The sequence below is a fragment of the Theobroma umbraticum genome, unplaced genomic scaffold (genome assembly GCF_002168275.2).
Source record: "Theobroma umbraticum cultivar Fairchild unplaced genomic scaffold, ASM216827v3 scaffold_4.1, whole genome shotgun sequence".
Lineage (NCBI taxonomy): Eukaryota > Viridiplantae > Streptophyta > Magnoliopsida > Malvales > Malvaceae > Theobroma > Theobroma umbraticum.
The window spans coordinates 4,659,656-4,674,133 of record NW_018397258.1 but is presented as its reverse complement, the minus strand read 5'-3'; the positions used below and the strand labels follow the sequence as shown (position 1 = coordinate 4,674,133).

General features: G+C 37.0%; 3 protein-coding genes across 4 annotated transcripts in view; all 3 read right to left on the bottom strand.

The window, feature by feature from the left end:
• LOC110413708 (peptidyl-prolyl cis-trans isomerase CYP21-4) overlaps window positions 1–1,986 on the bottom strand; it is a 4,218-nt gene extending 2,232 nt beyond the window's left edge. The window contains exons 1-4 of one of the 2 annotated variants that reach the window (XM_021424633.2): window positions 1,813–1,986; window positions 1,168–1,355; window positions 677–716; window positions 337–387 (exon numbers count right to left, since the gene is read on the bottom strand). In XM_021424633.2, the coding sequence (XP_021280308.1) occupies window positions 337–387; window positions 677–716; window positions 1,168–1,319 (243 nt within the window). In that variant the 5' untranslated portion in view covers window positions 1,320–1,355; window positions 1,813–1,986. The remainder of the gene's footprint in view (window positions 1–336; window positions 388–676; window positions 717–1,167; window positions 1,356–1,812) is intronic. The other variant, XM_021424634.2, reaches the window with a different exon arrangement.
• A 1,516-nt stretch (window positions 1,987–3,502) lies between these two features.
• Window positions 3,503–8,366, bottom strand: POP1 (ribonuclease Ps). Its single transcript, XM_021425670.2, has 10 exons — window positions 7,715–8,366; window positions 7,528–7,624; window positions 7,309–7,416; window positions 7,000–7,230; window positions 6,710–6,828; window positions 6,104–6,625; window positions 5,336–5,444; window positions 4,686–5,254; window positions 4,165–4,332; window positions 3,503–4,041 (listed from the first exon to the last, which is right to left on the bottom strand). Exons 1-10 carry the CDS (start codon window positions 8,161–8,163, stop codon window positions 3,843–3,845), a joined length of 2,571 nt encoding a protein of 856 aa, XP_021281345.1. The 5' UTR covers window positions 8,164–8,366; the 3' UTR covers window positions 3,503–3,842.
• A 530-nt stretch (window positions 8,367–8,896) lies between these two features.
• LOC110414321 (heme binding protein) lies at window positions 8,897–13,979 on the bottom strand. Its single transcript, XM_021425445.2, has 8 exons — window positions 13,521–13,979; window positions 13,360–13,427; window positions 12,898–12,964; window positions 12,636–12,790; window positions 12,434–12,504; window positions 10,925–10,993; window positions 10,273–10,373; window positions 8,897–9,343 (listed from the first exon to the last, which is right to left on the bottom strand). Exons 1-8 carry the CDS (start codon window positions 13,779–13,781, stop codon window positions 9,050–9,052), a joined length of 1,086 nt encoding a protein of 361 aa, XP_021281120.1. The 5' UTR covers window positions 13,782–13,979; the 3' UTR covers window positions 8,897–9,049.
• Between the last annotated feature and the right edge of the window lie 499 nt (window positions 13,980–14,478).

Genomic DNA, 14,478 nt, shown 5'->3' with positions numbered 1-14,478 from the left:
AAGGCTTTTTACCAAACATGCTAAGGAACTCTGTTTCTTTAATAGGTGAAGCAATCAAAGAGTATGCTAAAAGAGTTTCTTTTGTATGTCTTTTAATGAATTCATGTACTCAGAGAAGCATGTGCCTGCAAGCTAAAGAAAGGATTGCTTACAGAAAGCTAGTTGACTAGGTAAAAGATATTTGCATTGGATATGAAAAACACATTACATATTAAATTTATGGAATGTCAAAAACTATGCACAACACATTTCATGCCTGTACCACAAAAAATAGACATTATCCAACCAGGCAGAAAATACTAATTGGGGGAGAGCTAGGAAAGTAAAGAAACCTACAGCATATCCAGGGAGATCAGATTTCTTCGGATCCATGAAAGAGTTGTCACCCTACCAGACGCAAAGAACCAAAGTCAATATAAAGGATATAAAGTTAAGAAACAATAACATAGAAAGGAGGAAATGCCTTATCTTAGAAAGCACCATAAACAAGGGATACACATGCACACAAGAACAGTGAAAAGTTGCCTTAAAATGTTCTAAAAGGATGATACTAGGCACAGAATACACAGTTCTGTAGTTATCGACCAAATAAAGACTTAAAACAAATACAATACAATGAGGACAAGAAAGATATTATAAAATGAATAAATATGAATCTTTAAGGAGTGTAGCGTACCTCAAGAACTGATTGCTTATTCTCTATTTGGAATCTTGACCTAAAGACAAGAAAACTGGGTCAAATTCCACTGACTGGGAAATATTAACCATAATTTATTCTCCAAAAGCAGTTTCATTTCTAATATTATGTTCGGTAGGATGGAAAGAGGAAGGAAGTAAAGGGAGTGGAAGGAAAGTAGTGTTTCTTTCTTTCCTTTCCTTTTTTTTTCTGGGAGAAAGAAGAAAAAAAAAAATCAACTTTCCTTCCTCTCCTTTGTTTTTTCCCTTCCCTCTATTTTCTTTCCTTCCTACAAACAGTGTAATTGTCATGCTCTGAAATTAGTAAGTATGCAGCAAAATATATGAACAACATGCCAAGCAGATAATAAAGTATAGAAACCTCGCACCACTAAATTCTCAGTCCTCAAACTATTTTCCCGTATCTCTAATACGGCGAATACCCGAAATTCAAAAATTATATAAACTTCCCTTAACTGAATTACAACGAACCTTTGGGACCAGTGTCTGTATGTGGCATAGAGAAAAAACAGAGTCAAAACAACAATCAAGCTAGACATTATAATTGTCATAACACTTATTCGAGCCGGCCCCTTCTTCTTTTTGCTCTGTTGTAGCAGAGCTTGCGGTTTGATCCTCCCCATCAAGTCAAAACTTCAGTTCCCAAAGAAAAGCCTGAACTTTTTTTAGTAACAAAAACTCGCGTCAAAAACTAGAGCCAATAAATTAATAACTAGCTATAAAGCAGTTAATAAACCCTGAACACTTTTCTTATAATCTAAAAAAATGTACAGAAAGACTCTATAACTATATTTATCGCTATATTTGGTAGATTTGAAACAATAAATATTTAAGAAGCCCCAGTTGTTAAATTCAAATTCCAGATAACCAAATACGGACTGAAACTAGCGAGAATTTTCAAAGTTTACAGCATTTAGAACCAGGGCTGAACATCCTAAGATCTAAGAGTAATAGATGATTTGAGACTTGAATTTTTCACCAAGTTGATGAAAAAATAAAAAGAAAACCCTAGAAAAGAGAAATTTCTGGAGAAAACAACAGATATTGGAGGACAAATATTAAATTTTGACTCGGTTAATTTCAACTCAATAGAGAGAGAGAGAGTTGGAAAAGTACCTGTAATCTCCTTTTGCTGGTGTGAATCTCTTCGCAAAAGTAAAGAAAGGAAAGAAATGCGAAAGTTTTTCCTATTTTTCTAGTTCTTGGACTCGATCCTTTCCTGTAGGCACCGAGAAGGTCCAGCTATACGTTTTACGATCCTTCCATTTTGTATTCTAAAAATCTACGCTACCCAGTTTTCATTAGCGACAAAAAAAATGAAAATAAATTAATAACGGAGAAGTTTCCAACAGTTGGGCCGATAACAACTTGTGGGCCTCATAGGTCCCATTTTTTGGCGGCCCGAAACAGACCAACGTCGCAACGTGCACCATTTTGCTTTGAAATGGACCTCGTCGTATCTCGTTCGTCCTTCTTTTTTTTTTTTTTTGGTTATATTTGGCACTTGAGGGGAGGCGCGTCGAGCGATATTCTCCTGTGGCGCGGATGTGGACAAGACGTCCCGAAACGGTGCCCTCTGGCATTCTCTTTCCGGGCTTGTCCATATGGTAGTCAGAGCAGGAAAGTCAGCAACAATATTGAGGTCCTGCACGATTCTGAAGGCAATAGGTTTAAATCTCAAGATCAAATTTTTTAAGGAAATTATTGCATTTTATTCTCAATTGCTGGGAGAGCCTGATAAGGGTGTAATGGGCTGCACTGTGGAGGAGCTGAGGGAATTTATGCAGTCCACCTTTTCGGAAGATTCTCAAAGATTAATGGAAGCCCCTACTTCAGAAAAAGAAATCAAGACTACCCTTTTCTCTCTCAATGGTAGTCAAGCCCCAAGGCCAGATAGGCACACTGTCATCTCTTCAAGGCTGCTGGGTCAATTGTGGGATGATGTCTTTATAGCTATTCACTCCTATCTCGCTTCTAGTAAGATGTTTCAAGCTATAACTCTTTATCGTTATTTCCTAACAGTTTTAAACTTCAAGCCAGTGTCTTGTTGCGCTGCAATTTATCAGTGTAATACAAAGGTAATTGCCAATAGACTCAAAAAAAAGAAGAAGCTACTTTTAGCTAAGGAAACTTGCTATCGGTTTCATCCAAGATGTTGGTGATCAGGTCAGGTGGACAGCTTCCAAATCAGGGAAGTTCAATGCCACAGATACCTTTCATTCGATTCAACATAAACTACCAAAGGTGCAGTTGGACAGGCTCCTTTGGTTAAATAATATTTCAACATGCTCTGATTGCTTGGATGGCCATCTTGGATAAGCTTCTAACACAGCAGAGAATTTCAAGTTGGCTGCCAGTACTCGTTTATTTGTGTAATCAGGCTGTGGAAAATAGGAACCGCCTATTCTTCGGTTGTTCCTTTTCTAAGCAAGATTGTCGCAGAGTTCTGCAGTATTCTGGCATTACTAGGCCAGTTGGCGACTGCAATGAAGAATTTGCTATGATCAATCTCCTCAAAAGGGGAGTTCTCTGAAAAGTTATATCCTTAAAATTGCTTGGAGTGCTCACATTAACTTTATTTGGCCTGAGAGGAATAGCAGGAAACATGGGAGATGAGGAATGTCAATGAAGATGTTTTTCACTGTATTCTTGATTCTGTCAGGTTTAGGTTAAGTGGATGTGCAAGTGTCGGTCATGTATCTGATTCTGTCAGTTTAGGTTAGTGGATGCTGCGGAAATCTTCTCATGTTCATAATTGGAATATCTGAATTCTAGACTGTAAATATAGCTTAGAGCTCTATTTTTTTTTTTTGTTTTGATGTATAGTTGCAGATATAGCTTCTGCAGTTCCATTGGTAGCAGTTTCTTATTCCCTACTTCTTGGATAAGGAAAATTGCCATTTATCCTCAAAAAGAAATGTTGAAAAACAAAGATGAGGGCCAACATTGTATGGGAAACGGGAATCAACTAATCAGGACATGATTGAAAAGTGTTCTAGAAAAAAGGGTTGACGTTCCCATATGCTATCCAGAGCCTTTCATGCAGTTCAAAAAAAAAAAAAAAAGGGAAAAACAAAGAAAACCGTTACATGATAAATATTTTTTTTCTCCCGTAGTGTACTGGTTAACCAGAGGTTGGCAGAATTTTACAAGAATCCCACATCTTCTTCCCGTTGTTCCAGGACAATGGTAGCAAGAGCAAGTCTATATGCCGAAGATCTAAGGTTCCTAACAAGGACGTATATCTCCTTCCTCCTACGATTCACTGGGATCTGATTCCACTGCTCCTTCCTCAGACAAGCAAGCAAGACAGCCTCACAAAAAGCTTCTGCTATTGGCTTTTTGCTGCATATATAAAAAGAAAATCATCGTAACCAAAACTGAAGAGAATCTAAGAAAATAGCTATATGCAATACTGAAGAGAATATAGTTTTGCGGTAGCAATATAGAAAAAGCAGGTAAACTAACCTCCCTCGTACAAATCCAGTAGTGACAAAACCAACTGGCCACCGATGATACTCTCTAGAAGCAGGATCCTCTGGTACTTGGAGTTCCCACTTACCAGAAGATTGTTCTTTAAAGTACGACCTCACGGCAGAATCAGGCAATTCAAGTCCACATTCAATGCTACCGGAGCTGCAATGTATCCAATTTTAACTAGTTAATCTCACGAATGAAAGAAACAGTAAATTCTATACAAAGATGTGTCATGGACAAATCAAAATTCAGTCCTGTTAAATTAAATAGGGGTGATATTTGCACCCTGAAAAAGGGATCAGAGAATGTGACCCAGATAATCCTTGTCCAACCTCTTGTTTGTTGCATAACTATAGTCATGCATTTTAAACGTTCAGAGCATGCTGGAATGAACAAATTATAGGCAGCTATTCCAGCCATTTGAAGACCTACACGCATGTTGCACTCACGATCTTGCAAGGGTTTCAGATTAAGAATTACTTGTATACAAGGAACTTTATTTAAATGACTACCTGGAAGTCCATACTGATATATCAGTGAGACAGGGTGCACATACAACAGCTCCCTCTTCAAAAACACCCTCCTTGTATGCACGGAGATGAACCCTGACGTAACATAACTTGTGGCTGTAGCTAATTTGGGTAATCCCATTTTCTCCTCTTCCCATCATGCTTTTATCCTTCATAAACTTAATAAGTCCTGACTTTCTATTTTGAAATTGAGGAAATAAAAGCAAATGTTCACCATGGATGCCATTCAAGAAGTCAGTCAGCATACTTGATGTCCTTGCTACAATGCCATCGAATGAATTACGACAACTTGTTACATCACTTGAATTTTTCAATGAGTTTTTTCCAACCATATTTTCTCCACTAGAATTTTGAGCTTCTTTCACCCTCATGGTTAGTTTGTCCAAAGCAACTTGGACAACATCCCACGGTGGTGGAATGGAAATTCTAAGAGGTCTCACAGCCAGAGGACGCTGCTCTGCATTTTGCCTAGAGGCAGTCTCTTCAATTTCCTTTAGGGCAAAGTATGCATTGCAGTCAGGGAAATCTGAAGGAAAAGAAGGCAGTCCAACCTGTAAAAGAAGGAAAATTAACATGCAATTTTGGATAATTTATTGCTCCGAGACAAATTTCTTAAATCCAAACACACTTACTTCACATGATATCCAGCGTTTCTCCCTCAGCCCAATAGCATGAGCCCCCTTGGAGACAAGAAAAAACCAGAAGACCCTAGTCCAACTTAAAGGTAGTATGACAGACCATCTGAAATGCAGAATGAAGGAAGAAAAATCATTAATGTTCTAAGACAGATTTCTGGATAAAGATTTTGCAAAGAAAACATTTTGCTCCCATGATGACAAATAAAAATGAGATCACAAGGCTAAAAAAATTAACAAAACCTCCCTGATCTATCAAGGTAAACCTAACACACCATAGAAAAGCCATCGTCAAATATAATTTTATCCAACCATTTGCAAGAATCAATAGGACATAATATAACACAAACCTCTGTGTTAAACGTCCAATTTGCAATTCTCATGCCTAAACTTAAAACATATATGGCACGAGTTTGTCACTGCAGCTCACAAACTAGAAGCACTTGCCTCCATCAAGCTGCTCTCAGCTTAAGGTGAAGGCCTCCTCTCTTTGGGGGTGCAGCTGTTTGATCTCAGGATGATTTGTCATGAAATGCAATACATATGTAAAAATAAACAATTCTCCACCAAAAGGAGTTGGTATGCAATGTTAGAACAAAATCACAGCAGGTGAAACCACATGTCACTCTTCTCCTTTATTGGATAGGATGGTTCTTAAATGCATCGATAGTGCACAAAAAAAATTCTCATACACTAAAATTTGAAGCAGTAAACTTCTTTCTAGAAATAGTTAATGTGTGGGGAAAAAGGGAACAAAGTAGTTACCCCAAAGAAGAGCCCTTTTCATTATTATTTTTTAGAAGCAAAATAGGGCAAGAACGCTTGCGCTGCACCTTGTTTGAAGTCTTTGGGGGCCCTGTTTTTGGATCATCAAGGCGAAAGAAATCCATACGCTGCTGATGCTTTTCCATGCAAAGTATGTTATCTTCCTCTGGGGGGTCAATTCTACTGCTAGCATCCCACAAATTCTTGTTGTTAGATAAAATTTCATTTCCTTCAGGTTTTAAACATGAGGGTGACGCTACCTCTTCATTCTCATATACAGTTCTAGTTAAGTTAACATGTCCATTAGCTTCAACTTCTTGCATATCAAGGATAGAATCTGGCTCAAGAAAATCTGTGGTCCTTTCAGCAGGCAATATGCGAGGATCCTTGATTGTAAAAGATAAAATTGCACAAGAAGAAACATGTTCCTCATTTTCAAGTGTAAAAGAGTTCTTTTCCTGAAAGTCATCACCGTCCTTTGCATTTGAACACTTTTGCTGTTGCCAACAAGTTTCTAGAATGCTGCATCGGCAATCAACTTGTTTAGCGTATTTTAAATTCTTATCTTGGTTCAAAATGATCAGATATTACCTCTAAATAACTAACCAAGGGACAGGATGAACAATCTTCTGAAGAAGCTGAAATGCCTTAGACCCAATTAACTCCAATTCTGCAAGCTGACCCTCACGTGAAAAACAATTAATGGTGATACCTCTCTCAATCATCTGAAAAATGATTAAACACAAAACTTAGCATCTAAGATAATAACAGCATGTGATATTTATACTAAGAATCTTTCTGAGACCAAATGAAATAACTTGCTCACACTCACGAGCTTCATTAAAGTGTAAAATAATTAAAAACATTATTATTAAGTCCAATGATATATCATTTACCAGTTTTTGACAAGCACAATTTATAGCATCATATCCCTCACTAAAAGCTGATGCATGAATCCAAATCCATAGCTGGCGAATGCAAGAGCGAAAACCAATTCTACATGGCTCATTACATTCAATAACATCATGGCAATTATTATTTCCATCTTCTTTACTCTTCTCATGAGGACACCACATATAAGTCACAGGTGCAATTGGCTGTGAAAAAGGACCTCCTACATGATGAAGCTGGAAACAAAAGGCAAGCATAGTATTTAGTATTAGTAATTCTTCCTGATAAGGAAAAGGTGCAATTGAAGAACATACCATAGCAGTTCCATAAGTAGTACCGGAAAGAACAGAGCTGGAAACACCTTGAGATTGAACTGATGGAGAAGGCACTAGAACCATCTGTAGTGTTGCCATTAAAGAATCCTGGCAGCAAATAAAAAAACAATAAAAGGTCTGATCCAATTTTTACTAAAATCAACTAAAAGAAGCCGAAAAGGAATAAATTCGATTTAAAATGAAAAGAGAGGTGCCTGCCTCTGGACCCTCCAGTTGAACAGCAACATTATAGCTAGCGTCGTGGACAACCACACCTTGTTTGAACCACCTCAACACAGCCCTCGAACCCCTTCCTCTATATCACATAAACACAAAAAGAAATAAGAGAACATAAAAATTTGGGCTTTTCTGCACTATCGGAAAGGTTAAACAACGACTTGCTTACCTGCCCTGCAATCCTAAAGGAAGGTAAAACCCCCACCGTTTCGTCATTGTAAACCGCTTCGCGTGCCAAACATGCGTTCTCAACCTCTTGGTGCCATCCCCTGAAGTAACGAAACCGCTTCCGGGATTCTTTTTAAGCTCCAATCTCCGACGAACGCGACGTGGAAGAGGAGATATTTCCTTCTGTTCCGTCTCTAAGGCCGAAACATTGCTTTTATCAACCAACCTCGGCCTCTTTCTGCTTCTCTTCTTGGCGACTTGATTGTTGAATGCGGTGGTCCTCCTTCTCTTGTTTCTACGTGACCGGAAATCATTGTTGAGTCGAGTTGATATAGTAGAGTGAAGCGACTCGAGCTCGGTGGCTCTGGCTTCCGCGAATTTCTGTACGTTGATTTTGCGCGGTGGTTGAGAGGCTGAAACTTGAGATGTTTTGCTTCCGTCAATAGCCATTGGAGGGAATTTCAAAGATACAGATTAGGAACCAAACATCTACTGAAGAAATTAAGATTCTTTAACTCTTTGGGGAACTGCCTGGAAATAAACAAACCGGTTTTTTTTCTTATTAAAAAATTAAGCTGTGATCAGGGGTTTAGGGTTTTGGCTTTCTCACGTGTCGCACTGAATGAATGGAACCGCCTCAGAAAAGAGGAACCAAATTACAGAAGCGCCAGAGTATAATATATTAAACGCAGTCGTTTTAATTCTTCTTGCGCGTTGTCCCGTTAAACCAATCCCGGAGGATAGTGGCCTAGGCTTAAACCGAACCACGAAAGTAGCAACCAAAATCATGCCACTATGATAGATATTTGGAATCGCGGAGGTTAAGACAGGCATGAGGATGCCATAGTAGCATAAAATTCGTGTATTTATCAGTTAACTACATGCTTGAATGCTAAAATCGATCATAATTGGTTAAAGTATAGCTTTTATCATGTAATTATTTATGGAAATATGAAGAGGACTAAATTGCATATAGAAAAAGTTGACGGGCTTCTCTTCAACCTCCAATTAGTTAGTAGCAACACTCTTAAGAAAGTTTTGGGGCTTCCCCGGACAGATCAGCCGTAAGAATATATTAATAGTAATTAATGATGCTACTTAATCCTTTACGGAAAGCCATGCTCATAAGTGGAGTAGACCACGCATCAACAAGAGACAAACTTCACCCCAGAAAAGCAGATAATAAACTAAAACTAAAATTTATTAAAAAATGTAATGAAGTGGGTCTGTTCAAAGTACAAAGCTAGGCAGTACAAACTCAATCAATAGTACAATCCTAACATGTATGACAAGCTCAAACTCAAATGGTTGTACAAAGGCAGACATGTATAACTATCTAAAGATTTTCCATTGGTGTAAATGGGACGCTCTTCGGTCTAGAAACCTGATATGCCACAAATGCGGCTACACAGAGAGCGGCTACAGAGAATAGAAGGGCGAAGAAGCTGGTCCCATCCCAGGAGCTGCTTGATGTAGACTTGGTTAGCACAGCACCACCTGAAGCGATATCCAATGACACCCAGTCACAGTTAATTGTATAGTGTCCAGATCCAAACCATGGATTCCCATCAACAGGATACCAGAATGCAACAGACATCTTGCTTGATCCGCCAATTGTGAATTGAACATCCTGCAATGCAAGAGAGAAGTCATTTCAGCGGGGCTGTTGCAAGGTAAATACTTAAAACAGAATGAGAACAAAAGCACTATTGGTTTAAGTTTTAACAATTGAAATTGGTAACATAGCCGATTCTGCTTAGGAAGGTAGCATAATATACCTATTTACCATAGTTTCTACTTTAAATTTTAGAATAGTAGCAGAGTCGGCTCAATGATTTATCTTCAAAAAGTAAACCAAGAAACTCAACAGATGTGAGATGTTCAGGTTAAGAATATGGAGGTCATGACGTAATCTAACCAAGAAACTGTGCGATATTATGTGATAAACATAGGCAGAGCTGAGACTTTCTTGCAGCACGAGCACATGTTTATTTGCTTTACCTCCTAAATAAGCAAAAATTATTGTCTTAAAAATAGATATCATAAACTATCTAGAAGCAGTCACACTAATATAATTTGAGTAAATTCTACTTGTAAGGAGACCTTCAATCCATAATCCAAAATTAGGACTTCCTATTAAATTAAGTCTTCAAAGATATTAGTTGCAAAACCAAATATATCATAGGGAATAGGTGGCTTGTGAGATGGGAGACGGCTACCCCTTATGCCGCCCAGGACCAATATATGCCAAAAAGAAAAACAGAAAATGCCAAAACATTTAAAGTAATATAAGTGGATCTTAAATTCCCAGGCAAGGCTCATAAATTGCTCCTATAGTCCCTCGTTAAATCTACCAATGGTAATGACTGAATTGTTATCAAGAACAGTTTTAAAGCCATGATCCCTTATACTATTGTTTGACAAGCAACAGAAAGAACATTACATGGAGAATACATATATTAAAGAATTTTTTTTTTCCAAAAACACAAAAACTGTGGGTTTACATTAACATTTAATACCAGTAGCTGAAAGGCAAAAGCCAGAAGATTATTATCTAACCTGTTGAAGACGATCCATGGTTCTCAAAGGCCTAGAAAATTCAAAATAATATGTTCCCTGCTGACCTCCTGAGGAATAAGGACTGTCTTCCTCCACAAAACCTGTTAAAAGTATGCAAGTTTAATGTTGAGAATCTGAAAGATGCAGTATTAAGTCTAACTGTCTAAGTCACTTGAGCATAACATTGATTAAACATAAAATGAATAAAAAAATCAACACTAATTAACCAACAGACATTAATGCTAATAAAACCAAAGAGTTGTTCCTGACATTAAAATCATTTTCTACACAGGAAAATAAAAAAATAAAGCAAGTGTATTTGTACTTTTGTTCCAGAATAAAATGCTCTTGATCAACTTGATGCATGGAAATCACCTGTCTAAGCTCCAAAACCGTGCTAAAAGGAGCAATCAATACTCAGCAGGTTTAAGGATATTGAAACATGCATATGGAGCACTCACTTGTGGAAATGCATATCAGCCTATAGACCATTCGGCCTTTTTCTACTGGATATACTAATTGTCGGAATTGAACAACAGAAATTTTCTTATAAAAATGGTCAAGCAACAGTGAGTCCACTCCATACATCTGGACTGATTTATCAACTTAGATATTCAACTCCATTAGTCTATAATAGCAATAGATTAATTACCTGAATGAACTGCTAAGCTACTGTGCCACCATGCTCCTTTCCAATTATTCTGTGCGCTAGAATCATTTCCTAACAGGGAAGAAAAATAAATCTTAATAATTTAAACATGAAGAAATAAAAAATATATTACAATCAATACCATTTAAAGGGGGCAGGGGGTGGGGGAATGAGAGAGAACAAAGAGAAGCAGAGCAGCAAGTCATCTTCAGCTAAATATACTAAATAAAGCCACAAGAAATATGCAAGTCACAAATTTTCCTCTTTCGTTTTTTTTTTTTTTTGTATCATACAGATCTCAAAGCCAATCAATCAACTAAAAGACATCAATAAGAATCCACTAGCTTTGCAATAAAGCATACCCCTAGAGGGATAGAAAAATAATAAAGAGTAGGGCGGGAAGCAAGGAATGTAGAAGATATTGCAGACCTGGAAATGCAGCAATTTAGACTCATGAACATCTTGTCCGTTAATCTGTGTAATGGATTTATAAGTTTTCTAAATCAAGATGAATCATCATCTCCTTCTAGCAAGAGAAATGAAATTAGTTCATTAAGGAAAAAAACTAAAAAGTTTCCGATAACAATGTTGTTTTAATGAACTTGGACGAAAAAAATACTAAACAAAAAATTAATTATCTTGCAAAGGAGGATGATCCTTCAGAAAAAGCCAGCAGTCCAGATCATGAGATTTATGCATAAAGCAAGGAAGAGACTCATATAGCCACATGCAAAGCTAAGTTCTCAAAGACAACATAAACAAAATAGAGTGAAGGGAATTTTTGGTTTTCTACCAAAAATAAATAATTCTAACTCCTTAAAATGACAGTGAGAAATCGAATATGTCAGAGATAAGGAGAGGATTATACAATATCTCACTAAATAAGAGCAAAAAGGGCATAATTTATCCTGTGAAGAAAAGAGTTGGAAACAGGGAACAAAAAACTATGATGAAATAACTAGATTATCTTATCACAAGAATTCTTTCCTTCCCAAAAAATAAGATAGCAGAAACAAGAAACATTTTGTTGAGTAATTTGATCCTGGTTTGAAGGCATTTAAATGAGAAATGGCAGGCAATTGGGAAAAGGGCAGAGACAGTGATAAAAAGGTAATTCAACACTTAAACACTAGCAAGGAAGGATGATAAGCTATTCCAGCAGATATCATAATGTTTTGTCAATAAGATTAAAAATACTTGTTGATGTGCCATGTCGAAGATTTAATGTCCTTAAAAAAGTGATTAACACTTCAAGATCTTCAAAAAGTTCTTTCTAGTGGGTGCCATATCCGTTAAGCATGCATTGTAGTGTCTCATAAAAGATAAAGGTATGACTTTTGGCAGTAGTTCTCATTCTATGCCACCTTGATGACCACTGTAGTCACTTTCTTTAGTGCATCATCCCACTTTGTTTTGCCATGCTTAAAGGAACTCCCATCGTTTTCATCTCAAACAAGCATATTTCACACTCATGAAAACAGGCCAATAAAATTATTTGATCTCAGAATTTACCAGAAGGACCCATTCCATCAAGGTACCTACAGTGCGGGTTCCAGGCATATACATCAACCAAATGACCAAACCTGTCAGCAAATAAAAAGTATTATCATAAAATAATAAATTCTGCAACATTTACTAGAAGAGTACATCACTCACTATTGTGATGGCCAAGGTATTCATTTGTACTACTTCAAATTAAGTTGTACTACATTACCTGTCACCTCCATTTCCCTCTCTGTTATCTATCGGGTTGCCACCATAGAGCCTTCCAGGTATAGCATTTCCAATAGAGAAGTGCATAATGTCAACTTCATGGCCTTTGCAAGTCTTGTTGGTGCAAGAGCCCCTTTGTTCTTGACAGCCACCCATCTTGCACCATAATAAACTTTCTCAACTTTCATCCTTGCATCAATGAGAAGCTACCAAAGAGTAACAAAGTAAGATAAATATAACACAAGTTAGTTGACCTAACTTACATTATGATAGGTAGCATCATCGCCAATTTGAAACATGAGAGCTGCAGAAGGGCATTTGCTGTTATCCCTGCATTAAAGAGTAAAAACCCAGTTCACCATAAAGCTTTTACATAAATAAATCAGCCTGTGGCAACAGATTTAACTGCGAAATGCTCTCTATTCAATTTACAGAATAGAAAGGAATGAATATTAAAAACTAGACCACATAAAACAAAAAGCAAGAAAGTAAACCGATTTGGCATGCCATGGATAATGATATTTTGATGCATAGAGCAAAGATAATAGCATCGTAATTTAATAAGCTTCTTTTTGTAGCTATTTGCGAGGCACAAGCTATCCAACTTTATTGGACATCTCAAACAGGATCAAAAGACCAAAATCTTTTGGGGTTCGATAGCAGTTAATTCAAATTCATCTCTGAACACATCAAAAGAGAGAAATCTAGTTCTAAAAAAAGTTTACCCTTTGGAGTAGGCATAGTCCCCATCAACTTGCAGCAAGAAGAAGACATCATTTCCATCATGTAAAGCCTAAGAACATCCCACAAAAATATTGCATCAAAACTCATCGGTCAAATGTTTTTCTTTTTTCTTTTTTTGAAGTCCAAGCAACAGCCAACTTACCTTCACTGTCATTTTTCCATCTTTGTACTCGTGGTCCTCGTCTGGGTCAAGAGCAGGGAGGAGAGAGAACTCGAACCCATCAATGTATTTCCAATCATCGGCGTGACCATCGAGCGTAATGACTCCCGGCCTGAAATCCGCCTGGACTCGGATCTCCGAGTTCGACTCACAACTCCACCGTTCCGATTCCTCGTGCGAGCTGACCCGTCTGGTTAGCCCGGGGCCCAAGACCACGAACGCTAGCAGGAGGACCCGAAGCATCCTCAAGCACGAAATTTCGTTATTCAAGCGGGTGTATCGGTTCTCGTTAGCTTGTTTATCAAATTTTTTGGGTCAGTATTCACTGGCCGACCTCTCAAACATACACGCCTCTTGACTTTTTAATGTAACGACATCAAACACTAAATCTGATTTAAAATTTTTCTCGTACTTTGACAACTTATATTGCAGTTTCCTGTACTTCAATCTTTAAAATTGTACTGCTTATTTCAATAAAGTTACAAAAATTAATATACAGTCCGAATCAAAATTTCTCAAATTATTTAATATTTAATCACTTTATCAAATCTAAGCTTTAAGTAAAAATTTTATATTTTGTTTGTTTCCATATAAAAACACCTTGTCTTAAAATTATTATATTTTTTATTTATCATTAACTCATAATAGAGAGATTTTAAATATTAAAATGAGTAGGTAAGAGTAGAGTTACAAATTTACACGTGGTTGAATTAAAACATTCATAGTTACACAACGTAATAATCATTATCCAATATCTGTTAAATCTATTATTAGATTTTTTAGTTTATATTTCTAGTTTCCTTATATTTAGATATTTTTTATATTTCTAGTGTTTGGGGTAGAATTGGGACTAAAATATTTGTCAATTTGTAGATATGTCGAGCAATTATCACTGAATTTACAATTCATCAGATCCTCACACAACCAAAACGAGTTATGA

What these genes read in the sequence shown, in the direction of transcription:
- LOC110414321 (XM_021425445.2), bottom strand. Translation starts at nt 13,781, where the DNA reads ATGCTTCGGGTCCTCCTGCTAGCGTTCGTGGTCTTGGGCCCCGGGCTA. An exon ending in ATGGAAAAATGACAGTGAAG is followed by an intron (nt 13,428 to 13,520) that starts GTAAGTTGGCTG and finishes GGATGTTCTTAG; the next exon opens with GCTTTACATGATGGAAATGA. An exon ending in CCATGGATCGTCTTCAACAG is followed by an intron (nt 9,344 to 10,272) that starts GTTAGATAATAA and finishes CTTGCATTGCAG; the next exon opens with GATGTTCAATTCACAATTGG.
- POP1 (XM_021425670.2), bottom strand. Translation starts at nt 8,163, where the DNA reads ATGGCTATTGACGGAAGCAAAACATCTCAAGTTTCAGCCTCTCAACCA. An exon ending in ATTGTTCATCCTGTCCCTTG is followed by an intron (nt 6,626 to 6,709) that starts GTTAGTTATTTA and finishes TTGCCGATGCAG; the next exon opens with CATTCTAGAAACTTGTTGGC. An exon ending in AACGCTGGATATCATGTGAA is followed by an intron (nt 5,255 to 5,335) that starts GTAAGTGTGTTT and finishes CTTCTTTTACAG; the next exon opens with GTTGGACTGCCTTCTTTTCC.